The 26,179-nt window shown below is 39.1% G+C and overlaps 4 protein-coding genes and 1 pseudogene across 4 annotated transcripts in view; 3 read left to right on the plus strand and 2 right to left on the minus strand.

Moving 5' to 3' along the window:
- On the minus strand, positions 206-633 carry LOC109708640 (annotated as a pseudogene).
- On the minus strand, positions 854-1,463 carry LOC109708639 (uncharacterized protein At5g01610-like). Its single transcript, XM_020230447.1, has one exon. The coding sequence runs from the start codon at positions 1,435-1,437 to the stop codon at positions 1,009-1,011; it is 429 nt and encodes a 142-aa protein (XP_020086036.1). The 5' UTR covers positions 1,438-1,463; the 3' UTR covers positions 854-1,008.
- Positions 3,122-3,810, plus strand: LOC109709517. Its single transcript, XM_020231783.1, has one exon. The coding sequence runs from the start codon at positions 3,165-3,167 to the stop codon at positions 3,591-3,593; it is 429 nt and encodes a 142-aa protein (XP_020087372.1). The 5' UTR covers positions 3,122-3,164; the 3' UTR covers positions 3,594-3,810.
- LOC109708488 (geraniol 8-hydroxylase-like) lies at positions 5,963-9,025 on the plus strand. The gene is given in 3 exon segments (XM_020230257.1): positions 5,963-6,423; positions 6,426-6,943; positions 8,311-9,025. Coding segments are annotated over 3 exon segments (1,554 nt in total). The 5' UTR covers positions 5,963-6,002; the 3' UTR covers positions 8,926-9,025.
- LOC109708596 overlaps positions 24,999-26,179 on the plus strand; it is an 8,377-nt gene continuing 7,196 nt past the window's right edge. Inside the window, exon 1 of the mRNA XM_020230407.1 lies at positions 24,999-25,786. Coding sequence (XP_020085996.1) covers positions 25,019-25,786 — 768 coding nt within the window. The 5' untranslated portion in view covers positions 24,999-25,018. The remainder of the gene's footprint in view (positions 25,787-26,179) is intronic.

Consider the following 26,179-nt stretch of genomic DNA (forward strand, 5'->3'; position numbering starts at 1 on the left):
TTAGTTAGTGATATCGAAAAAGTATGAAATTTGGTTTCTAGATTGTTTAAATAGTATCTAGATGGTGTTAAATAATGCCGATAAGCTCTATTATCGAAAATAAATCGGTAATAAATTAAGCCGTTTACTATTGATAGTAGTCTAGCAAAGCTTTATGTAGCGCCCTTTTTTATTAATCGTAAAAAAATCAACCGCACCTTTCTCCCTACTCTCCAAGCTAGAACACAGAAACATGGAAGCTATCGAATAGCCCCGTGCCGGTCTTAAAAGTGATTTTTCCAATCGTAAGCTCTTTGATGAACACTTCCATCACGATGAGCCACAACAGAAGCCCCCTTACCTTCATCCCCATTACTTTCTTCAACTTGCCCTTTTCGACGAAGGCCTTCACGTCCGCAGCGTATGACACCACCTACTTTATCTTCTTGAACGTGTACTCCCTTTTCTTCTTCTGAGCCAACCATATGAACCAGACTGTAAGATTGTAGCCAAACTCCTTGAACTCTTCCAAAGAGAAGAGTCCCTTCAAAAGGCTGAGCTCTTCGAGCAATTCGAAAGACTTTTTCTTGCAAACAGCGTTCCACGGATGATCTTGGCACCCTCACAATAGCTCTCGATGGTTTGAGATGCCATTATTTTATGCATTTTTTCTTTTGATTTTGTATACGAAAGGAGCAAGTAGGTTGTTATAGTCTCAAGCCCGAACCTAGCTCGAATCGAGCAAACAGATTCATACCAGATCAAACTCCTAGCCCGATTGTACTTTTCTGACCCATCTACATCTAAGAGAATCAGTTAAAATAATTAAATTTATTGAATATTACATTAATTGAATATTATAGTACACTGGAGATATAGTAGAACATGATGACACAACACACCTAAACCAATTAACGTGTAAACAACACCCGTGTAAAATTACAAACTATAAATTATTAAATTCTTTATATAACACCGCATAGCACTAACCCAAAAGTTTAAACTCACTGCGTGTCCCCCTCTCTCTCTCTACTCTACGAGCTCGAACGCAGAAACATGGAAGCTATCGGCTAGCCCCGTGCTGGTCTTAAAAGTGATTTTTCCAATCGTAGAGTCTTCGATGAACACTTCCACCACGGTGAGCCACAGCAGAAGCTCCCTCACCTTCACCCCCGTTACCTTCTTCAGCTTGCCCTTCTCGACGAAGGCCGTCACCTCCGTGGCGTACGACACCACCTGCTTTATCTTCTTGAACGTGTGCTCCATCTTCTTCTTTTGAACTAACCATACAAACCCCACCGCACGATTGTAGCCAAACTCCTGAATGTCTTCCAAAGGGAAGAGTCCCTTCGGAAGGTCGAGCTCTTTGAGCAATTCAATAGACTTCTTCTTGCAAACAGCGTCACCATGGACAATCTCAGCAGCCTCGCGATAGCTCTCGATGGCTTGAGAAGCCATTCTATGTATGCTTGGTTTGAGAGAATGGGAAAGGAAAAAATGTACTAGCTAGAGGAGATAGTGCAAGAGGAAGTATTGTTATGTGTTGTGATGGAGTACTTGTTAGATGTATGCCCTAGAAGCCAACCAGGCCGACACATGTATTCTTTCTAGGACATAATTTTGTATTTGATTTTAAAATATTATGAATAACTTTGGGTTTTTATTTCCATTCATGTTGTGTATGTGTCCATGAATCGTCCAAGGAATTAATAAGATGATGACATANCGCGTGTGCGGCTTCAAGAGAACCCGATTCTACGATCATCAAATTGAGTTGAAGATCTATCAACGAAAAAGGTAAAGATTCGATCTTGTTTTTCTTCTTTAATCTTAAAACATGAGGGATCCTAATTGCGTGGTTTTTGAGATTGGATCTCGAGAGTTTTCTAAAATCAAATTTGTTTGATTTCTTTTTCCGCTACGTTTTTACCGTACGCAATTTTCTAACAGTACTAAGGGAGAATAGGGGTTTGAATTTATATACAGATTAGTTTCATTGCGGAGATAGTTTTGTTCATTGAAATTCAAGAAAATGAGGCGCTTTGACTTGGTAAAGTTTCTAGGCTATTTAATTAATTTAGCCCAACGAGACCAAACCGGGTCAACATAGATCTGTTGAAGGACTATCTAGCTAACTAGTGTAGCATATTTATTATAGTTCCCAAATTGGTACCCAGTCAAATTATGGAGGAGTTTTTTTTAAATTAATAAAAAAGAATTTGAGGTTCATTCCCTTATTGTTTAATTGGTATGCAAATCAGAACACACTCTTCCAATTTATTCTTAATTTAAGAGAAAGAGAAATGATATCGACACTTTACACATTAATATTAGCACAAAATAATGCTAAACCCAAGGAGGAAACATGTATGGATGTCATAGTGCTAATGTAGTAATTGTGCTATAAGAAACCATTGTTTGAAACCTTTAATGGGGTTGAGAAAAGAAAATGATAGGGCTCACCAGTACACCTCTACGTTTGCAATAATTTGTCATTTATCTCGTGTTCTTCAGTAATCACCAACGTATCCACCACGATTTACTCTAACTTTTGATTTTTTTTAAAAGAAAAGGAAGCTCGCATTCAATGGGCTGCGAAAATCAAAGAATCAAACGAGAGATGAATGGATCTGTGGATGTTGCGCACCTCCAGTGCATTCACGCGTTCCATGTACCGCACCAAATTCTATCATTTGTTCCATCTTATCCTTCTATTTTCACCCTCCAATGTCCGCAACTCGTTTTGATTTTTTGAACCAAGCAAAAAATTGCTGTTCAATAGAAAGTCTGAAATCCAAACGGATGGATGGTTAAATGAGTGCGGTGCGCCGATGCACTCGGTGCAGGCAATAATTTCTCGTCTCCGGTGCTCTAAACAGCAACTAAACAAACAAAACAACCGGATTTTTTGACTTTGGAACGTTGACAACTAGTCGAGCCCACTAATGTGACCGCACAACGGTATGTGGACCCCACACGCTGGCCCAAACTATTTGACCATGTCAATAAACAAGCGATTACCATTTGCCTTATTACATACGTTCCGCATTTATACTACAAGTCTACAATCATATAATAACGTTGTCTATATAAACACCCCCAATACATGCATTTCTCTCCCATCACACAACCTTGACCTGCTTGCTCCTTTCGTATACAAAATCAAAAGAAAAACCCATAAAACAATGGCATCTCAAACCATTGAGAGCTATCGCGAGGGCGCTGAGATCGTCCGTGGCGACGCTGTTTGCAAGAAGAAGTCTATCGAATTGCTCGAAGAGCTCGGCCTTCCGAAAGGACTTTTCCCTTTGGAAGACATTGAGGAGTTTGGCTACAACCACGCCGTTGGGTTCATATGGTTAGTTCAGAAAAAGAAGAGAGAGCACACGTTCAAGAAGATAAAGCAGGTGGTGTCGTACGCCGCGGAGGTGACAGCCTTTGTTGAGAAGGGCAAGCTGAAGAAGGTAACGGGAGTGAAGGTGAGGGAGCTTCTGCTGTGGCTCACCGTAGTGGAAGTGTACATCGAAGACCCTACGATTGGAAAAATCACTTTTAAGACCAGCACGGGGTTAGCCGATAGCTTTCATGTTTCTGCGTTCGAGCTCGGAGAATAGAGAGAGAGAGAGGGACACAGAATGAGTTTAAACTTTTGGGTTAGTGTTATGCGGGGTTATATGAAGAATTTAATAATTTATAGTTTATAATTTTACGTAGGTGTTGTCCACAAGTTAATTAGCTTAGGTGAGTTGTGCCGTCATGTTCTACTATACCTCCAGTGTACTGTAATATTCAAGTCGTGTAATATTCAATAAAATCATTTATTTTAACTAATTATCTTAGATGTAGATGGGTCGAAAAACAAAATGGGCCCACGAGTCCAATGTGGTCTGAATCCGTTTGCTCGGTTTGAGCTACGTACTTTCGGGCTTGAGACTATAAATCTAAGTGATTTTGGACCAAAGAGGGGCATGTTTTAAATTGTCAGAGTCGTGAGACTATGAGTAATATAAGCTCACAACTTACGAGCTTGAGCTGTACATGGATTTCGATATCAGGTGTGGGAGGGAAAAAAAAATTAAGTTGTGATCTCTAACTAACCATGACGGAGCTCCGTGTTTTGTCTCATAAGTCGTATGTTTCAAAACGGCGGAGATATAAAGTTGGTGCATTCGTTTGGCCAGCTGACTTCAGCTGCAGAGGGGCTAAATAAACATGCCCAAAATCCAACAGTTCAACCAATACACCCAAAGAAATTATCAGGCTATTGGGCTTTACTTAATTAGTTTTGAGCCCAACCCGTAATGCGAGCCTCAGCCCATGTATACTCTCACAAGTGCCCCAAAATAGTTCCCGTTCAAAATACTTTTAAAAAAAATGTTTCCGTTCAGTGGTTACGAATACCAAAAATTTTATTCGAATATGATGAATCCGAACAAAGTCGATTTATCTGATACTAAACGGATATGGTTTTGGATATGGATATCAAAAATAAAACCTGACAGATTTGGATTTGGATACTAAACGAATCCGAACTCGGACCTGAATTTATTTTTACATTATATGTAATGTATATAAAATTTTGATATAGAAATTGGAGAGAAATTTTAAAAAAAGAAAAATTGAGAAACTCAATTTCTCTTCTTTCTCTCTCACCTTAACTATCTCTTAAAATTGATGAATTGTTAGAAAGTTAGGAGCACAAGGGCTGCTATACTCTTAATAGCACAGTAGCCTTGTGCTCTCTCTCTCTCTCTATATGTCCTGCTACTATACTCTTATGAATACAAACCCATTTGTACTTATAAATTTTCGATTGTTAGATTTATCCCTTTGATAATTTCCTCCCGTTAGATCATACTATTTAACTAATCATCTACTCAACCCTAGGGGACTACTATCATCCCACGATTTCATAGTACTAAGGAGGTAAATATTGAAAATTTTTGCGGACGAATATTTTTCGTACGAAATATGTTATGATCAGTAAAGTATAATATGGCGAATATCTTATGGTAAAGCAAAATATGATAAGTAAAATAACCATTAGTCCATTTGATGAATACTTTTTTATACACAAATGGCTCAAGGTGCTTAAATTGAATGTCTCCACTCTCTGTTATGCACAATGAAGACCCAAACATAAAGCTAAATAATCTTAATTAACATATAGGGATCCGGAACTCCGTTAAATATGATCTAGAATATTTGACATTTCTAAAAAATAAATTTCGTAGTTTTTTAAAATCATAATAAATTTCATCAAGCGAGTATAAAATGAATGGTCAAAATAAAATGACATCATAAAGATAGATGATCGGATTTTTTTATTTAATATCGAAGTTGTTGATTTTTATCTAAATAGTAAATATAATTTATCTAACAAAATACTATTTTATTTATATCTGAACTAAACCCAATTCTCAACCAAACACAAAATTAATCTAACCCTACCTTAACCCTGAACTTAATCCTATTCCTGTAATAACTAGTTCTTACTTAACTCCGAACCAAACGAAGCCTATAAATTTTAAATGTTTTAGATAACGTTTAACGGTATGAATCGTCGATTCGAAAGTTCTATTATCGAAAACGATTTATGGGCACGAAAGAGCGATTGTACTCATAAAATTATAGTCGCCAGATTCTATATATATCCTGTGAAATTCTTAGAACCAATGCGCAACAAACTTATTTTTTTAAAGCCAAACAAACAGAGATGAAAAACAATAAAACAAAATTCACCTTCTTTAATTGACGAGTGAAGAGCCACTCAATTACAATAAATTGGATCGAATTTTTTAATTTTTTCTTCTCCAGTGTCTGGACGTGAAATGAGCGCGAAAGAGATTCAAGTATCATTTTTTTTTTTTTTTATAAGTTTTTTTTTTTTTAAGGACTAAAAATGAATCATTTATTTTTACTTTTTAGCCCAGTATTGTATTGTACGGTGAACCCCGAAAGATATGAAAAATCTACCTACAAGCCAAATAAATAATAACTCTAGTGCGAGTTGATCTTGTGGCATGTTCAATTCTATGGAGCTCATTTCTCTTCTCGCCGTTCCCTTATCCATATGCTCTGTTCTAATATTCTTCTTTGTTCGAGCTAGTAGCAGGAGCAGTAGTAGTAAATCGCCGTTTGCACATCGCCGCCGCCTCCCGCCCGGGCCAAGGCCTCTCCCTGTAGTCGGGAGCCTCCTCGAGCTTGGCGACAGTCCCCACCGTGCCTTTGCGCGCCTCGCCGCCTGCTACGGGCCCCTCATCTCCCTCCGCCTCGGCCGCGTGACCACCGTCGTGGCCTCCTCCCCCGACACCGCCCGCGACGTCCTCCAAAAGCACGACGCCGCCTTGTCGGCCCGCTCCGTCCCCGACGCCGTCTGCGACCGCGGCCACCACCGCTACTCCGTCCCGTGGCTGCCGCCGGCCCCCCGCTGGCGCCGCCTCCGCGGGTCTGCACCGCCGAGCTCTTCGCGCCGCAGCGCCTGGACGCGCAGAAGTCCCTCCGCCGCGACAAGATTCGCGAACTCCGCGACTACGTGTCCGACTGCAGCGCGAGCAGTTCTGCCGTAGATGTCGGCCGGGCGGCGTTCGCGACGAGCCTCAACCTGCTGTCGCGCACGATCTTCTCCGTCGACCTGGTCGACCTCCGGTCCGGATCGTCCTCCGGTGAATTCAAGGCGGCGGTGGAGGAGATCATGGTGGTGGCGGGGAGTCCGAACATCTCCGACTTCTTCCCGGGGGTCGCCGCACTCGACCTCCAGGGCAAGCGGCGTCGGATGGCGGCTCTCTTCGGGAAGCTTCACCGGATCTTCGACGAGCAGATTGACCGGCGCCTGCGGAGCACCGCCAACGCCGGAGAATCGCCGGCGCAGGACTTCTTGAGTGTACTTCTCAAGTGCCGGATCCAAGAAGATGACGGCCCGCCGACGGAGCTTAACCGCCCAGCTCTGAGATCATTATTCACGGTAATATAAAATTCAAAAAAGTGATGATCAGTTCACTAGAATAGCTTAGAACCTTTTAAATTGCGATTAACAATTATTTTAATTTATTTTAAATTAATATAAATTTGTTTATTATATTTATTTAAAAATGTGNAGTGTACTTCTCAAGTGCCGGATCCAAGAAGATGACGGCCCGCCGACGGAGCTTAACCGCCCAGCTCTGAGATCATTATTCACGGTAATATAAAATTCAAAAAAGTGATGATCAGTTCACTAGAATAGCTTAGAACCTTTTAAATTGCGATTAACAATTATTTTAATTTATTTAAAATTAATAATCATCTTTATTATATATATATATAAATGTATATATATATATATATATAAAATATTTTTATATATTTTTCGATTTTTAATGATCTAAAATTTAAGTTTGTGTTTTTAATAAAAAGTACCAAAATTTAAAATTTAATTTTAATTGACTATAATTAATTTTTTAATTATTAATTTAAATTTGATATAAAAAATTAAATTAAATTTATGATTTAAACTTAATTTTAAATTTTAATATAAAATAGATAGATATGAATGTATTTTATAACAGATTGATTATAATCGTTTATTTTTATCTTAAATAGTGTTAACGAATTGACTGTAATAGTTCGTGGCATTAGATTTATAAATAGGTGTTTGGCTAGAATACTATTGATAGCAAAAGGTTTTTTTGCTATCTAAGTATTTAGTCTTTGGATCAATTGTGTTCATCATTCTTAATAATTGAATTAAATATTATAATTCATTGGGGACCACTCAACTCTAAGGAATTAATATCATTATAATCCTATAATTTCTCATTTAAGCTTAAAAACTTGATAGTAAAAAAAATCTTTTGTCATCAATAATATTCTAGTCTAGCTCTATAAATAGATATAAATGATATTTTTTTAACATAATTCGTTCGTTCGTTCGTTCATTCTTATTTGAAATATTTTTTTAATAAACTAATTATAACCGTAGGTAGGAAATATTTTTTTTTGATTCTGTATAATATGAATATAGATATATATAAAGAGCACTTTCGCTTCTCCTTCCATTTTTTTTTATAAAAAAAATATAAAGTTCATTCGTGAGGTTTCGTATTTTTTCACTTAAGTACCGGACGTTTTAAAGTGTATCAATTTAATATCATATATTTTTTTTTTCGTCAAACCCTTCCTATCGTTAAATCATATTAAAAAAAAAATAAAAAATAAAATTATAGTTTACGAAAATGATGTACTTTAAATTACGAGATATTACAGTGAGAAGGTGTGGAATCATATTTAAAATTTTTTCTTATAAAAAATTATAAAAATATTTAATGCTGCTCTAATACGTACTGTAACTAGGATCTGTTCGTGGCGGGGAGCGAGACGAGCTCGAACACGGTGGAATGGGCGATGGCGGAGCTTCTGCGGAGCCCACGGTCGATGGCGGCGGCTCGCGAGGAGCTGGCGCGGGTGATCGGCCCGAGACGAGAGGTCGAGGAGTCCGACGTCGCGCAACTCCCCTACCTCCAAGCCGTCGTCAAAGAGAGCCTCCGCCTCCACCCTCCGGGGCCCTTCCTTCTCCCGCGCCGCGCCGTCGCGGACGTCGAGGTCGGAGGCTGCACGATTCCGGCGGACGCGCAGGTGGTGGTCAACCTGTGGGCGATCGGGCGCGACCCGGCCGTGTGGGCGAGGCCGGAGGAGTTCGCGCCGGAGAGGTTTCTGAACGACGCGGCGAGGGACAAGGATTTTCGAGGGAAGGACTTCGACCTGCTGCCGTTCGGAGCTGGGCGGCGGATATGCCCGGGATTGCCGCTGGCGGCGCGGATGGTGCACCTCATGCTCGCAGCGCTGCTGCACGGGTTTGACTGGACCTTGCCGGACGGCGGCGCCGGCGGCGGCATCGACATGACGGAGAAGTTCGGGGTGACGCTGTCCATGGCCGTCCCTCTCCGTGCCATGGCGGCGCCCGCTTAATTAGCTTCTTCGCTGCCTTGAAATGTAGATCTTGTTGTCACCAGTAAATATCTTTTTCAGCATATTACTACATAATTTGTTTAAAAGTTTTTAATGTTCACCACTTATGGCTAGTGCAAATGACAAAAGATTTGATTATTGATATTAAGTTTTACGATCGAATTCTATTTAATTCATATTTTTAGTTAAATTTATTTTAAAAAATATAATAAAGCGAACAGCATGTTATATTTCTCTCAAAAAAATATATAATATGGAGTAATTAAGTAAATTATTTTGTAGATAAAATTAAAACTGTTGCTACAGGTAAAAATATGTAATAAAAAATCCTAGGAATCCAGAAAGAACTTAACTAGCTAGAATGTTGAAGAGTTCAGATGGGACGAAAACATAGGGAACATTTATTTAATTTGATGGTACTAGCAAATTTTATGTCCTTCATTTGAATCAAATTATTATTTTCATATGCATTGGGAAGTTCTTTGGACCAATAAGAATTAAACTCATTGTGATAAATAAATGTTTACTTTTAGGCCCCATATATATATGTGTAATAACCTTGTCCAACTAAGATTAGTAATTTGTTAGACTTAAATATAATTATTAGTGCTAAAATATTTAGTCATTATATATTTATATACAGTTTTTTCATTTATCACTATATATTCATATATAATACTTAAGCTCAATTATTTTCATATGGTGTGAAACTGCTTCAGTATAAATTTATTTATTTATTTATTTAGAATTTGACGTCTTCAAATAATGTGACTGGGCATTCCCAAAACTTTTAGCCCACAATTCAACTCTCATAAGTCAAAATACTTATATCCAAATTACTAGATATACTAAAGTACTTAAATCTTTATGTTGCCATAATACAGGGGCATTAGATTCCATTAGAAGTTTTGATTTTCGTTAAAGGAGCCACCTCGTTATTCAAAAGATCAATTCAAAGAAATGATGCATGCATGGTTGCGGTAAATATATAGGAGCGTAGCGATCTTTCACATCTATAATGCGGTAATGCAGAGTCGTAGAGAAGTAATTGATCACATGTGAGGAAAAATGTGTAAAAATCTAGACCGAGTATAAGCAGAGGAACACGCAACCTGTGGATTAAGCGAAGAGAAACAAATAGAGAGTAGAACTTTCTCATCTATATGCAGGAGGATAGCAAAAAACCAATTAAAATTCTTACTATACATGAGCAATGATAACATAACATAACATAAGATACTTATGGTTTGAGCTCCAATTTGGTCCAGGTTCTGGGTTGCAGCATGATTTGCACGCCCAAACAAAAAATACAACCTACCAAAGATAAGCTCTAGCAGTCACCTGAGTCCCCCAAAAATTGTAATTCCTTTGTAGGATGCACTAATTAATTCTCATGGGCAAAAGAGAAATAAAAAATGCTTTTATTAGGTCGAAAGTGTTTTCATAATTAGGACCGTCCCTAATACAAATGGTAAAGAGTTTGATGGTTGGTATTTATGGTCCCAAATTCGAATTCTAGTTAATTCACATTTCTAGCTAAGGTTATTTCATTTTAGAAATAAACACATTATCTAAGATTGTCACAAACACATGATGCAACCAAACATACTCAAGATCGTAACAGTTCATTAGTTAAGGAGATGGATCAATAATTTAAGAAGGTATTTTTTTCTACTAGCAATGCGATATATATAGAGTCTAGCTACTATACTATCAGTAGCATGGGGCCTCCTTTGCTACCAAGTTGTTTTCGATGATGCGGCTTCCAAATCGACGATCAGCTCCGTTAGACTTGATCTATACTATTAAAATATTTGGAAACTAAATTTCATAATTTTTCGAAATCATTTACCTATTAAACAAATAGTCTAAAATTGAACGGCTGAAAATAAAAATCTCATATATATATATATATATATATATATATAGAGAGAGAGAGAGAGAGAGAGAGAGAGAGAGAGAGGAGAGAGAGAGAGAGAGAGCGCTACTATGCTATCGAAAATATAGAGCATCTAATGCATGCTTTTGACTTTTTGGTCATTAAATCAGCCTCTTTAATTATTTTTAACTTTTGAATTAATACTATTACCTTGTGGGGACCACTCAATCTAGAAGTATTACTCAACTCTATGAGGGACAACAATCATCCCAATCATACAATACTTTTTGGCCCTTAAATCAATCTCTTTAATCATTTTTAACATTTAAATTAATACTATTACCTTGTGGGGATCACTCAACCCTAGAAGTATTACTCAATCCTAGGAGGGACAACAATCATCCCAATCGTACAATTTTTTTTGGCCCTTAAATCATCCTCTTTAATCATTTCTAACATTTGTATTAATACTATTACCTAGTGGGGACCACTCAACCCTAGAAGTATTACTCAACCCTAGGGGGGACAACAATCATCTCAATCGTACAATTCTTTATCCAAGGATAAAAAGATCGGCAGCATTAAACCCTCTATACTTCCAATAGCATAGCTAGTAGCTCTACACTATATATATATATATATATATATATATATATATATATATATAGTGTGTGTGTGTGTGTGTGTGTGAGGCTATTATGTTTTTGGAAGCACGGAGCCTTTCGTGCTTCCACGTTGTTTTCGATGTTGCGACTTTCGAATCGTCGATCGGCTCCGTTAAACTTGATCTAGAGTATTTAAAGTACCCAGAAAATAAATTTTATGATTTTTCGATATCATTTGCCTAGTGATCGAAAGGGCTCAAAATCAATAATTTTAATGGCCGTAGTGAGCCGTTTGCAAGTTTAACGGTGTAAAAATATCCAAATCACGTAAAATTTTGGTAGAAAATTCTTTATACTATATAAAACAAGATCGATATCTTTGATCTAAAGTTTTAATGTCATATTATCACGTTTTGTAAAATTTCTATTTTCAGCCGTTGATTTTGAGCCCCTTCGTTCACCAGGCAAATAATATCAAAAAATCACATAATTTATTTTCTAGGTACTTCAAATACTCTAAATTAAGTTTAACGGAACCGATCGATGATTCGAAAGTCGCAACATGAAAAATGACCTGGAAGCACGGAAAGCTCCGTGCTTTGAGAAGCATAGTAGCCTCACTCTATATATATATATATATATATATAGAGAGAGAGAGAGAGAGAGAGAGAGAGAGAGAGAGAGAGAGAGAGAGAGAGAGAGAGAGCTTTGGCCCCTATTGCTTTCAAGTTTTGAACCCTTGGATGAGAAATTATAGGGTTACGATAATATTAGCTGCTTATGATTGAGTGGTCACCCTAGGGTTGAGTGGTCTCCACTGAGTTATAATATTTAATCCAATGGTTAGAAGTGATCAAGGGAATTGATCCAAAGGCTAAAAATTTGATAGCAAAAAGGGACAAATACTATTAATAGCAGTCTAGCCCAACTCTCTCTCTCTCTCTCTCTCTCTCTCTCTCTCTCATAGTTAAGTACTATTATTTTAGGAGGATAAAGGCCTTCATCCCATCAAGCCTTTTTTGATTATAGAGTCAATAATCGGAGCCGTTAAAATTGATCTAGAATATTTAAAATGTCTTTAAGCTAAATTTCATAATTTTTAGAAATTATTTACAGAGTGATCAAAGGATCACAAATTCAACAGTTTTTGACCGCCTACATGAGCCGTTTGCTTGTTTAACAATATAGGGTAATTCAAACAGCTTGATTTTTTGATAGAAAATTGTTTATACTATTTAGAAAATGTTTGATAACTCGATCATGAATTGAGAAAGTCTAATCTCTATTTTCAAAAGCTTATTCATTTTTGACTGTCTATTTTTTGACTCTTTGGTAAATTTGATAATAATTTTTAAATATTACAAGATTTAGTTTATAAATATTTTTTTAATAACATAGATCAATTTTAATGGTATTGATTATTAATTTGGAGTCCCAATTATCCAAAATGATTTGATAGGACAAAAACTTTTATTCCTCTTATTAAGAGTAAATGGGGATGTGACCAATTATATACTATGAGAATTAAACCTAGAAAAAAGAGTTTAAAATTAGCTATGATATTATGTTATTTAAAAATTGAAGCTACCAGATAATAGTATTTTTAATATTTATATTCCACACTTTCATGAGGAAAAAAAAAAAAAGGAAAACTAAAAGGAAAACAATTTTATTGATTTTTTTTTATAAAATAAAAATAATATTGGAAAAATATCAAATAGTATATATCGGTTGATCAATACGTGCAAACTATTACTAGCTTTTAAAAAATACAAAATACAACATCTTTGTGATATAAGTAATTAATTAACTTTATCAAATTAATGAATTAATTTTTGGGATTTTGAGGTGATCAAAGGGAGAGTGATTAATTTGAATTTAAATTCTCTTGTCATAGCTGTAAAAAGACAAAAGAATATATGTATTTATAAATTCCAAATTGGCAAAAATTATCCTAAAATAACAAATTCTGAAAAAAAATAAAAAATAAAACAGGTGCATGTGCCTTACAAGATCAGACTTGTGCTATGGTAACCCGCCATGTGATGCAAATATTTTATTTTGAATTGTATCTTCACCTATATAAGTAAATAATTATGTATTTTAAGTTTATTACTAATATCAAAATTAGAATTATTAAATGTTAGAATATTTTTCGGTAGTTTAGAAATAACTTATATATTTGTATAAACTTTAAAACAGGAAATGAAGCGACGGAACATTTTACACAAGGTTGATGAATATTAATTAAGAGTGGAATTTTTTTCAAAAAAATAAAGTATTGAAGGTTTAAAGGAATGTACGACTAATCTTAAAGTTTCCAAAAATATATAAATTATATGTAATATTTTTTTACTATTTATGTGAGATCCAGATAATTTTAGGATTGGTCACCCTCTGAAAAGTTGGAACGTCATATTTGATATCAGAACCAATTAGCAGGTGAAAGTATGAGATGTGTTTTGACTCAGTCAGGGTTATACAGCGGAGAGAGCGAGACTCTCATACTGTTGACTATTGTGGCTACGTAGAGCACGGCTCTCCCATAAGATCGATTTAGGCTAGCGAGACGAGTCTCATATCATCTAATACTTGTGAGTCTGAGTCTGACAAGAACGTTAGGACTTAAAGAGGAGAAGAATGTGAGACCTTAGATAGTTCTAAAATGGATAATCCGCCTCCTGGAAAGTTGGAACGCCATAATGTAGTTGCTAAAACGGTTACATGGATATGAAATGAAATTTACAACTTAAAAATGCTACTAACTCATCTAGACATTTAATGAGAATGAAAGAATATAATGGACTCTCCTATACTTTGGTTGATTATAATTAATCATTGGAAATTTAAAAAGTTAGAAAAAAAATATATGCCAGCTTTTGATCCACAAAATAATCACCTAACCATAAAATAATCCATAAAAAATATATATCAGCTTTTGAACCATATAAAAAATATATATTCAAAATTTGAATTAATCACCGAACTCTAATTTTTTATAAACAACGATAGTCAATTAAGATCTCGTCAACTATACGCTATGTTTGAAATAGGACCGTCAATTTTATATACTTTTGTAGGGCAAACTTCAATTCATCCTATTGTAGTTTAGTGTATCTTTATTTTACCATTTTGTGATTTTAAGAGTTGTACTTAATTATTTTTTGATTTTATTTTTATTTTACCGTAATTAAGAATCTACTATTAATATAATAGCAAAGTGATACCTTCTGCAAATCACATGGTGATAAAGTGCAAATTATAAGATGGTAAATATTACATTATACTACTGCAAGGACTAAATTTTTTTCTATATAAATTTGATATCTTTTTAAATATTATTGTGTGTATTTTAATTTTAAAACTGTGAGTTAAATTACAGCAAAATAAATTTAAAATAAAAATTTTACGCAATTATTACTTTTCACTTAAAGTGAATAGTAACCTACGTTTCCGATTGTGACCGAGGAGAGAGGTGGGCTTCGGATACGAATTGGTCTCCGTTTCGAATGATCCAATAATAGCTCATTTTCAATAGTCCGACTGTGCCAGAGCCAATTAATGGCGTTGACGAATGCACGATTTTTGACAAAAAATAGCTTTTATCGCTAAGAAGGCATTTATTCCGCGTTGTTCTTACTTTTTAGAATCCGTTTTGCATGAAAACTCACGGACAGAGAACTTTATGCGAAAGAAACGTAATGGAGAGGGATTGGAATGAGAATTTTGAGAGTTGGGAGAACTTTGGAATGATTATTTTCTAAGAATAATGGGTTTTAGATTTTAAGGTTGAGTTTGGGGATTTTGAAACCCAAACCCTAGATCAAACACTCATTTTTCTCCTTTGCCACCTGAGGGAGAACCTTGCCGCCGCTGCCGCTGTCACCGGCCACCGGAGAAGGAGAGAAAGCCAATCTCTTTCTCTCTCTCTCTCTCTCTCTCTCTCTCTCTCTCTCTTTCTTTCTTTCTCTCTCTCTTTCTCTTTCTCCCTCTCCCTCTCCCTCTCCCCTTTGATGTGTGGTGTGACGGGGGGAGCCCGCGCCCTCTTGCATCCAGCCGTCGCTGTCTTAAACCACCGTCGGCGTCACCATCAAACCCCGGGCTGCCATCCCAGATGCTTCTTTGGCACCATCGTACCCTAGGGAGCGCCGCGGCTGAGGAGGAGCTCCGTAGAGCTTGTGCGGCTGTGGGGAGACACCCAGCTAGCGCCGCCGCACCGCGCCGCCATAGGGCGACGCCAGAGGTCCCAGGGAGTCCACCTGCCCCGCCCCTTGCTATCCCGACCCGCCGCTGCAGGGATCTGCGATGCCCTAGCCGCTAGTCCACTTTGGGGTGCTGCTATCGCGCCGCGCCGCGTCGCCGCTGCCTCCTACCGCCGGCCAGGGGTCTCAGCCGACTTCCCTGAGTGCGGCGACCCTCCCCTGTCCGGAGCTTCCCCTGCCATGCTGCCGGCTATCGAATCCGTGATGCCCTAGCCCCTGCATGGTTGCTGCTAGGTGGACTTTAGGACTCGAGTTTGTCGAGCTTCTTTTTCTGGCCACCAGAGACTTCGGCGAGTACCCAAAGCATAAGCACCACACTCCTGGGATCTTGTGGAGACCCGTGCTCACCTTCGCTGCTATCAACGAAGCTCTGGTTCGCTCGTGAGACAGCCGCTTCCAAGAGCAAACAATTGAAGGGATTTTTCCACTATTTCGAAGCCTTCTAGCTGTCGATTGCGCTCCGGACAATGAGCACAAGCATCATCACGTCAAGATGAATCAAATCGGCTGGTTAGTTGGATCCGTTATGACGCGGATCAGGATAACAAGCTCGAAACTCGTGTTTATGTATTGTTTGAATAGTATCTAGTGCATTAGTGAGTTGTTTGCAAGTTGTATGCAATAGGGACTCTACGCACAGCCTTAGACAGCATGTAATTACTATTAGCGACCTCTTTATTGATCACTAAAGGTTTGCGAGTCGTTGTGGAGTGAAAAAGGGGTTCCACGGCATCGTTTGGCGAAAATTCGCCAATTGAACGCGGTTTAAGTTGCGATTTTCCCACGTTAATAATCTTGATGCCCTAGAGACTCTGCCAAGACTTGTTGGCTGGTTGCTACCACCGCCTTCGAAGTTCGGAGGTGGTGGATGAGCGACGGAAGGGTTTTGGCGTGTTTTTAGGCGAAATCGCTGGTAGAACGTAGTTGTGCATCGCGATGAGCTTCCGGCTGTGTGGTCATCCCGAAAATCATCTCCTAGCCTCGTTGGTTGGCTGCCAGGGTCGTCTCGTGTGTTCGGAGGCGACAGGTAAGCGACGGAGGCTTCCAGTGCCAAAGTGGATGCTTTCGAAAGCCCGGAGTGAAACAGTCGACTGGCGACGACCGAGTTGACCTTGGTGTTTGTGTTTGCTGCTCGGACACTCAAATGGATGTGTTTCAGGACAGTGGATGACTCACGACATGAGTCGGTGTACTTTGGGATGTTTTGTGGGTCCCATGGGCATTCCGATGCGTTTTAAGATTCCCGGTGAGTTTGGAAATTGGTTTAGGAAAACCGATCCTGCAGGTGGTCTCGGATTTGTGAGAGATGTCTTTGAGTCAGTTGGTTCAATTTCTGACTCGGTAGACCTATCGTATGTCTGGTTGACGGTTCTGCGCACCACGGGAGCTAGGTGAAATTGCAGACACATATGGGTACTTCGATCCAAAGTTAGTTCAGTGGTGCATGCTCGGTGATGTCCCTNTCACTTAAAGTGAATAGTAACCTACGTTTCCGATTGTGACCGAGGAGAGAGGTGGGCTTCGGATACGAATTGGTCTCCGTTTCGAATGATCCAATAATAGCTCATTTTCAATAGTCCGACTGTGCCAGAGCCAATTAATGGCGTTGACGAATGCACGATTTTTGACAAAAAATAGCTTTTATCGCTAAGAAGGCATTTATTCCGCGTTGTTCTTACTTTTTAGAATCCGTTTTGCATGAAAACTCGCGGACAGAGAACTTTATATGAAAGAAACATAATGGAGAGGGATTGGAATGAGAATTTTGAGAGTTGGGAGAACTTTGGAATGATTATTTTCTAAGAATAATGGGTTTTAGATTTTAAGGTTGAGTTTGGAGATTTTGAAACCCAAACCTTAGATCAAACACTCATTTTTCTCCTTTGCCACCTGAGGGAGAACCTTGCCGTCGCTGCCGCTGTCACCGGCCACCAGAGAAGGATAGAAAGCCAATCTCTCTCTCTCTCTCTCTCTCTCTCTCTCTCTCTCTCTCTCTCTTTCTCTCTTTCTCCCTCTCCTTTTCCCTCTCCCCTTCGATGTGTGGTGTGACGGGGGGAGCCCGCGCCCTCTTGTATCCAGCCGTCGCCGTCTTAAACCACCGTCGGCGTCACCATTAAACCCTGGGCTACCATCCCAGATGCTTCTTTGGCACCATCGTACCCTAGGGAGCCGCCGCGGCTGAGGAGGAGCTCCGTAGAGCTTGTGCGGCCGTGGGGAGACACCCAGCTAGCGCTGCCGCGTCGCGCTGCCGTAGGGCGACGCCAGAGGTCCCAGGGAGTCCACCTGCCCAGCCCCTTGCTATCCCGACTCGCCGCTGCAGGGATCTGCGATGCCCTAGCCGCTAGTCCACTTTGGGGTGCTGCTATCGCACCGCGCCGCGTCGCCTCTGCCTCCTGCCGCCGGCCAGGGGTCTCAGCCGACTTCCCTGAGTGCGGCGACCCTCCCCTGTCCGGAGCTTCCCCTGCCATGCTGCCGGCTATCGAATCCGTGATGCCCTAGCCCCTGCATGGTTGCTGCTAGGTGGACTTCAGGACTTGAGTTTGCCGAGCTTCTTTTTCTGGCCACCAGAGACTTCGGCAAGTACCCAAAGCATAAGCACCACACTCCTGGGATCTTGTGGAGACCCATGCTCACCTTCGCTGCTATCAACGAAGCTCTGGTTCGCTCGTGAGACAGCCGCTTCCAAGAGCAAACAATTGAAGGGATTTTTCCACTATTTTGAAGCCTTCTGGTTGTCGATTGCGCTTCGGACAATGAGCACAAGCATCATCACATCAAGATGAATCAAATCGGCTGGTTAGTTGGATCCGTTACGATGCAGATCAGGATAACAAGCTCGAAACTCGCGTTTATGTATTGTTTGAATAGTATCTAGTGCATTAGTGAGTTGTTTGCAAGTTGTATGCAATGGGGACCCTGCGCACAGCCTCAGACAGCATGTAATTACTATTAGCGACCTCTTTATTGATTACTAAAGGTTTGGGAGTCGTTGTGGAGTGAAAAAGGGGTTCCACGGCATCGTTTGGCGAAAATTCGCCAATCGAACGCGGTTTAAGTTGCGGTTTTCCCATGTTAATAATCTGGATGCCCTAGAGACTCCGCTAAGACTTGTTGACTGGTTGCTACCACTACCTTCGAAGTTCGGAGGCAGTGGATGAGCGACGGAAGGGTTTTGGTGTGTTTTTAGGCGAAATCGATGGAGAACGTAGTTTTGCATCGCGATGAGCTTCCGGCTGTGTGGTCATGTAACGACCCAGCCCACTAGCAATAATAACTCGTTGGGCCCAACCACCGGCCCAAAATGCTTAAGCCCAGTTATTATTACTAGTGTCTAAGTCTCTTATAAACCCAATGACAACCCCATTCCCATCCGATGTGGGACTATTGGGGTGTCACAGGTCATCCCGAAAATCATCTCCTAGCCTCGTTGGTTGGCTGCCAGGGTCTTCTCGTGTGTTCGGAGGCGACAGGTGAGCGATGAATGCTTCCGGTGCCAAAGTGGACGCTTTCGAAAGCCCGGAGTGAAACAGTCGACTGGCGACGACCGAGTTGACCTTGGTGTTTGTGTTTGCTGCTCGGACACTCAAATGGATGTGTTTTAGGACAGTGGATGACTCACGACATGAGTCGGTGTACTTCGGGATGTTTTGCGGGTCTCGCGGGCATTCTGATGCGTTTTAAGATTCACGGTGAGTTTGGAAATTGGTTTAGGAAAACCGATCCTGAAGGTGGTCTTGGATTTGTGAGAGATGTCTTTGAGTCAGTTGGTTCAATTTCTGACTCGGTAGACCTATCGTATGTCTGGTCGACGGTTCTGTGCACCACGGGAGCTAGGTGCAATTGCAGACACATATGGGTACTTCGATCCGAAGTCGGTTCAGTGGTGCATGCTCAGTGATGTCCCTTTTATCCCTACCTCTTACTTCTTGCACGTATCTAGTATTTGATTCTTACACCACATGACTTCAACTCTAGCTCTACTTAGCATGCTCTCTTTTGTTTGCCATGGTATAGAAGTAGAACGATAGAGGTTGCCTATACATAATCATATACATCATTGTTGACCTGAGTGGTCGGTTTCCGTAGACGTGTCATTGTTGACCTGAGTGGTCGGTTCTTGTGCATACCCCATTGTTGACCTGAGTTGTTGGTTCTTTTGGATACGTCGTTGTTGACTTGAGAGGTCGATTCTTGTGGATACACCTTAGATGACTAGAGTGGTCGGTTCCCCTATACTCTTGTCATTGTTGACCTTATATGTTTTTGTTAACCTGAGTGGTCAATACTTGTATAACTGTGAGGATGGTGACCTTGTCTTTCCTAGTTGACTTGAGTGGTCGGTGCTCGTATACCAATATTGTTCCGATGACCTGTTGGTAGGTGTGCCCTGAGGGGTGGTTATTGTCGGCTATGCGCTAATGGATGGCTATTGATTATATTTGCATCAATCCCCATAGCTCGTGAGCATTTCACGTATATCAGCGGTTTGGCCACTGCAAGAGGATGTTCTTTCTCGGAAAAGTGGTTGATTGCCAACCTGTGAGCCCAGCGGCCATTTGTTAGGGTTATATGCCAGGTGAGCGAGCGAAGAGTGGCTTTTGCCTGAGGTCTTTAGACTGACACGGCGGTGTAGATTAGAAACATTTGGACTATTCGTCTGGTTGACGCATATAACTATAGTAGCGATTGTTACATACTTACTTCAGTTTATCTCTTACACTTATTTCTACTGTAGACCTTTCTTTACCTATACCTGGTTACCTATGAGTACGCTTGCCTTCATTAACTTGCGGTACCCATTGGGAGACTTTTTGTTGGTTTCTCACATCTATTTTTTCATAGGTGACGTGGGTAGGATTGGTCAGGACAGTGCATGAGGTTGTAGTTAGAGGGCCGAGATAGAGTTTTCCGACATACGGTATACGTTTTGATTATACTCCTTAGCATCAGTTACACTTGTGGATAACATAGTCTTACATTTGCACTTGTTAGTGGATACTTTGTAGTTCAGTTGCTATTTATATTCGTAAAGTTTGGGTTGTTGTACTCATGAGGTTTTAGATATCAAGCTTTGGACTTATGTGGTTTTAGCTTTAGATTTTGAAATGTGCCTTTCTATCCCTCGTGATAGCGTTTTCAAAATAAAGACTTCCATGTGGAGAACGGTTTTCAAATGATTTTCTTGTGACTTTTCGAAAGTTAGAATTTCAAACAAAGTCATCGTATGGGAGACATTTCCAACTAATAGAATGAATGAGAATGAATATGAATTGATGTGACTAAGGACCGTTAGCTGTATGTTGATAAATATTGTTTCTACTTACTGTGTTATAAGTGGAGATCTGGTAGCTAATTATATATGTGCTACGCTGTACAAATATAGGGAAGACTCTCTCTGTTTGTTCCGAAAATTTTCTGTATTTGTTGTAGATCTGTTGTACCCTTGGGGATCAAAATTTTGAAAAGCAAATATGGACAATTTTTCGCTTATTTTGATTTATAAAAATAGCCCGATTTTGAATTGGCTTTAAAAAAAGAAACCCCGGGGCGTGACAACTACATTGCGGTTTGAAAATTAAAAAAAGAAATAATTGCCTACATATAGCCCTTAATATTTTTGAAATATCGTTTTAGCCGTTATTTTTTTGTTTTAAATATACCATTCTTATATTTCTCCGTTATTAAAAAATAATTCCGCTTTTAATACCCGTTAAGTAATTTCAAGTTAAACCTATGTTAAATTTCTGTTAGAGTTAAAAAAAAATCAAAATATCTATTTTGTCCCTAAATTAAGGGCAAACAAGAAAAATTATTGACAGTATAAAAATATATTTGAAAGATCAAAAATTAAAATAGTTGTTTGCATCTAATTAGAAACAAATAAGAAAAGTCGATGGTGATAGAAGAGTATATTTAAAAGAGCAAAATAGTATTTTACAGAAATAATAGTTATTTCAAATAATTTACTAACAAAATCTAACTCTAGAAATATATTTGAAAGAACTTAAATTGTTAAAAGAACTATCTGAATGTTAGCTTTGTAAACAGAATAAATAAAAAGATCAAAAACTTTTCAAGAATATATAAGGCCCCTAAAATAAAAATGATACCAGTTTACTACTCTTTGAAGCTGACGGGGCATGTCAAATTGCCCTGTGGCTGAGAGGGTCTTCATTAGATTTTACTTTTACATAATGAATAACTAACCCTAAATTTTTGGCTGTTCCTTGCTTCAAAAACGAACAATGAAAAATCTAATTTGGCAAAGTTGCTATTTTTTTTTTATTATATTGATTCCATATAATCTAATACAATGTCAATGAAAAAATTTTCTCTTAGGGCCATTTAAATCTTCAGAAAAGACCAAAAAAGTTTTCCAAGAAAAGTTTTTTATGAAAAATTTTTTGTTCAACTTTTCACACGTTTGGTTTGAAGAAAAATAATTATTTTGAAAGTCTTTTTGTCCATACTTTATGAAAAACTAGCATTTTCATTTTTCAAAATTTTTATTAGAAAACACGCTAGTTTTGTATAAAATATGAAAAAGTTTTTTATAAAAGTTTATATTTTTTAGAACCAAACAAATGAAAACTAAAAAGAGGGATTTTCATATAAAATAATTCTCCAGGCCAGCCAAACACCCTCTATTATTTCTAATAGGATATTTTTTGCAAATGGCCCCCTAAAAAAATTTTATTTTAAAATTAGCCCCAATAAATTTATAATTATAAAAATAGCCCTACTCCTGCCGCGCAGGTGCCACACAAGCGCTCTGTGGGCGGGCTGGGAGCTTGGTTGGCAAGTTCATTCACCGTGTTCAAACACCGTGAATGATTCACCGTGTTTTATATTTATATTCTTTACTTCTCTTTTAGGAATGTCAACGGGTCGGGTTTGGATCGGGTTTTCAAAAACCCGAATCCGAATTTGAAAATCAAATTAAAATCCGAACTCGAATCCGGGCCCGGCGGGTTTTAAAAATCCATACCCATATAACTTTAATATATGGATATGGGTATGGATTTTTAAAACCCGTCGGGTTCGGATTCGTTTTTGGATTTTAATTTGATTTTCGGATTCGATTTCGAGTTTTTGAAAACCCGATCCAAACCCGACCCGTTGACATCCCTAAAAGAGAAGAAAAGAAATATAAATATGAAACACGGTGAATCATTCACCGTGTTTGAACACGGTGAATCATTTAGCATGTTCAACTTGCCAACCAGTCTCCTAGCCCACCCATGTGGTGCTTGCGTGGCAGAAGTAGGGTTATTTTTGCAATTATAAATTTGTCGGGACTAGTTTTAAAATAAATTTTTTTCAAGGGGCCATTTGCAAAAAAAGCCCTGCGTAATAATTAGTTATCTTGCAACACACTCTCGTCAAGTAATATTTATTTTAGAAGCAAAACATAGGACCGACCGTCTCTATAGCAAGTGACAAAGGAGACTTGGTGATTGGTATCCGAGACCCAAGTTCGAATTCTAGTTGATTCATATTTCTATTTTAAATGAAATAAACGAAGCGGGTAGCGTGCTATCTATCTTTAAAAAAAAAAAAACAGCAAATCTAGGCTTTCAACATTTTATTTTTTATTATTAAATATGTCTTTTTGCACCATTGAGAAGCCTATGAATTCCTATTTTATATACCATTTTTAATATAAAAATAATAGCAATATATACACTACAATAAAAATAGTCTATAGCGACACTTTTAAATGTAGGTACATGTCAAAAAAGTGCTGCTAGCTAAAATTACCGACACTTTTGAAAAGTTTTGCTATATGTGGCGTCGCTAGGTATATAGTGACAGTTAAAGAGTGTCACTATAACCTAAAAGAGTGCTGCTAATTTACCAACACTTATTTAAGCATTTAGCAACTGCCGAAACTCTATCTCATTGGCTGTGGTGGCGGAGGAGGACGACAGTAAAGGCTCTTCGTCTAGAATTTCAGTGGATTGAGTGAAGAGAGAAGAAAAGATGGTAATTGATTTTTTTTTTTTTTTTTTCTTTTCTGTTTGTAATCGGGCCAAATGGACTGGATGTGGTGGGTTGAGTAGAGTAATCTTTTATTTTTGGTTGGATTGGGCTTTATATTGAGGTATTAGGAGATGTGTTTTTAAGTTTTAGCATAAATGAGACACTTACTCAAAAGTGTCTCAAACATATATCTCTATAATCTAATTCTATTGTAGTGATAGCATATTTATTTTTTATTTTTATTTTTTTTGTTTAATCCTGCATATATCCTACGTCATCCGTAACGTATCCGAAACAACTCCCTAACTTTGATCGAGCCAAGTTTCATTCTGGTCCTCAAACTCTCCATATTTACATTGGGGATATTATACTGACAATAAGATTTATTTTAGTCCCTAAACTTGCGATAGCCTTTTAATTATGGCAGTACTTAATTATTACAGAATAAAAATTATTTTTTGCACCTACTTTGTCTGCATGCATGTTTATACACTAGGAATTTAGCAATTCGTTATCTTATGTATACTTTTAATTTAATAATACAATTTTTGTATTAAAATGTATGTTATAACTCTACATATAGTAGGAAATATAAATATAATATCGTAAAAAAAAAAAATCAATAACTGTAGTGTATAAGCCTATACAGATAAACTAGATGTAGCAATAATATATAATCTAATAATAATACACACAACTATTTAAGTGAAACGTTTTTAAGAGTTTTGGAATTATTATTGTTGAATTTAAAAGTTTGAGTACGAAAATAAAACTTGTTTAGAAGCTAGTGAATTAGTGCAATTTATGCTTACCTCTATGCAATATACTATATAAAAATATTGTTTAAAGACCCCTAAAAGGCTTAAACGTGGTAGGACTAGAATAGTTCTAAAGTAGGTGACTCTCTGAAAAATTATATATCATAGTTAGTATTAGAACTGATCACCAGCCAAAAGTGTGATATGAGTTTCGATTAAGTTAAAATTATACAGCGGTGTGGGTGAAGCGCCGATCTTCATAAGATTGGCTAAAGCTAGCGAGGAGAGAGATGACTAAATTTCTTAACTAGGTTATAATATTTTTTACTGTGATTAAACTTAAAATATTGAAAAAATTAAATATGTTAGGGCTGGGGTAGTTCTTGAATAGATGATCCTCTCGTCTAAGAAGCGGGGCCTCTCACAAATTACGCCGAAAAGGGAAGAAAAGTTGAGGAGGGAGGGTAGGGAAACAGAATATCCTATAGTCGAGGGGTCTGCGTACATATTTAGCTCCAATATAAAATGTAGAACGCGACACCACCACCCCTTCTCCTTCACGTCTTCACCCCCACCCCAAGAGCACACGAGCTCAACACCACACCCATGGAGCCCTCCTCCCATGGCGCTCTCCTCCTCAAATGGGCCCTCTACATCCCCCTCGCCCTCCTCGCCACCTCCCACCTCTCCTCCGCCGCCTCGGACCCCCTCTCCTCTCGCCACCTCCTCCTCAACCAACTCGCGCAGTGGCGCCGGAGCCGCTTCGGCCCGGGCCCCGAAACTGCGGCGGCTTGGGTGCTGTGCTTCTTGGCGGCTTCCGTGTGCAGCGCCGGCGGGGTGGGGGGCGGGTCCCTCTTCCTGCCCATCCTCAACCTCGTGGCGGGGCTGAGCTTGAAGCGCGCCACCACCTTCTCCGCGTTCATGGTGGCGGCGGGGTCGCTGTCGAACGTGCTCTACACCCTCCTCGTGATGCGCCGCGGCCAGCTGTCCTCCCCGCTGATCAACTACGAGATCGCGCTGCTCTCGCAGCCGTGCATGCTCCTGGGGGTGAGCGCCGGGGTGGTCTGCAACCTGATGTTCCCCGAGTGGCTCATCACCGTCTCCTTCGCCGCGTTCCTCGCCTGCTGCACGTACAAGACGTTTGGGGCTGGGCTCAGGTGTTGGGAGGAGGAGACCAAGGAGATTGGGAGGGTCATTATGAGCGGGTCGTCGGGGGGAGCTCATGATCACCAGCCGCTTTTGGTTGATGGGGCCCGCCAAGGGGAGGAGGGGAACGGCAGTTCGGGGATTCCGCTCAAGGATTTGGTGGTGCTGCTCTTCATCTGGCTCTGTTTCTTTCTATTGCATGCCCTCCTTGGAGATAAGCATGGCAAGGTATGAATAATTCTTCTTCTTCTTCTTCTTCTTCTTCCTCTCTTCTTCTTCTTTTCTTTTCTTTTTTTTTTTTTTTTTTTTTTTGTATAAAGGAAATTGTGTATTGGAAAGATGGTGTACTTACATTTTAAGTTAAGAACTAGCAATGCTACCATCGAGTGTATATCTTACACCCGCTTCATATAAAAACTATTAATTTTGAAAAATATTTCTTATGCACGCCGATCAAGATCCGATTGGGCAATACCACCGGTATTGCTCATTAATTTTTTACTTATCACATTATTATTTTTTTTACTAAAAGTTATTTGAGTTTTTATTAAATGAGGTTGTACCATAAGTGGAATTTCTCTTCGGGTAAAACTTAAAAAATGTATGGACACCACCCCCCCC

This window comes from Ananas comosus, linkage group 4 (genome assembly GCF_001540865.1).
Source record: "Ananas comosus cultivar F153 linkage group 4, ASM154086v1, whole genome shotgun sequence".
In the NCBI taxonomy this organism is placed as follows: Eukaryota; Viridiplantae; Streptophyta; class Magnoliopsida; order Poales; family Bromeliaceae; genus Ananas; species Ananas comosus.

Excerpts from the sequence above, each read along its gene's own strand:
- LOC109709517 (XM_020231783.1), top strand. The coding sequence starts at position 3,165 with ATGGCATCTCAAACCATTGAGAGCTATCGCGAGGGCGCTGAGATCGTC.
- LOC109708639 (XM_020230447.1), bottom strand. The coding sequence starts at position 1,437 with ATGGCTTCTCAAGCCATCGAGAGCTATCGCGAGGCTGCTGAGATTGTC.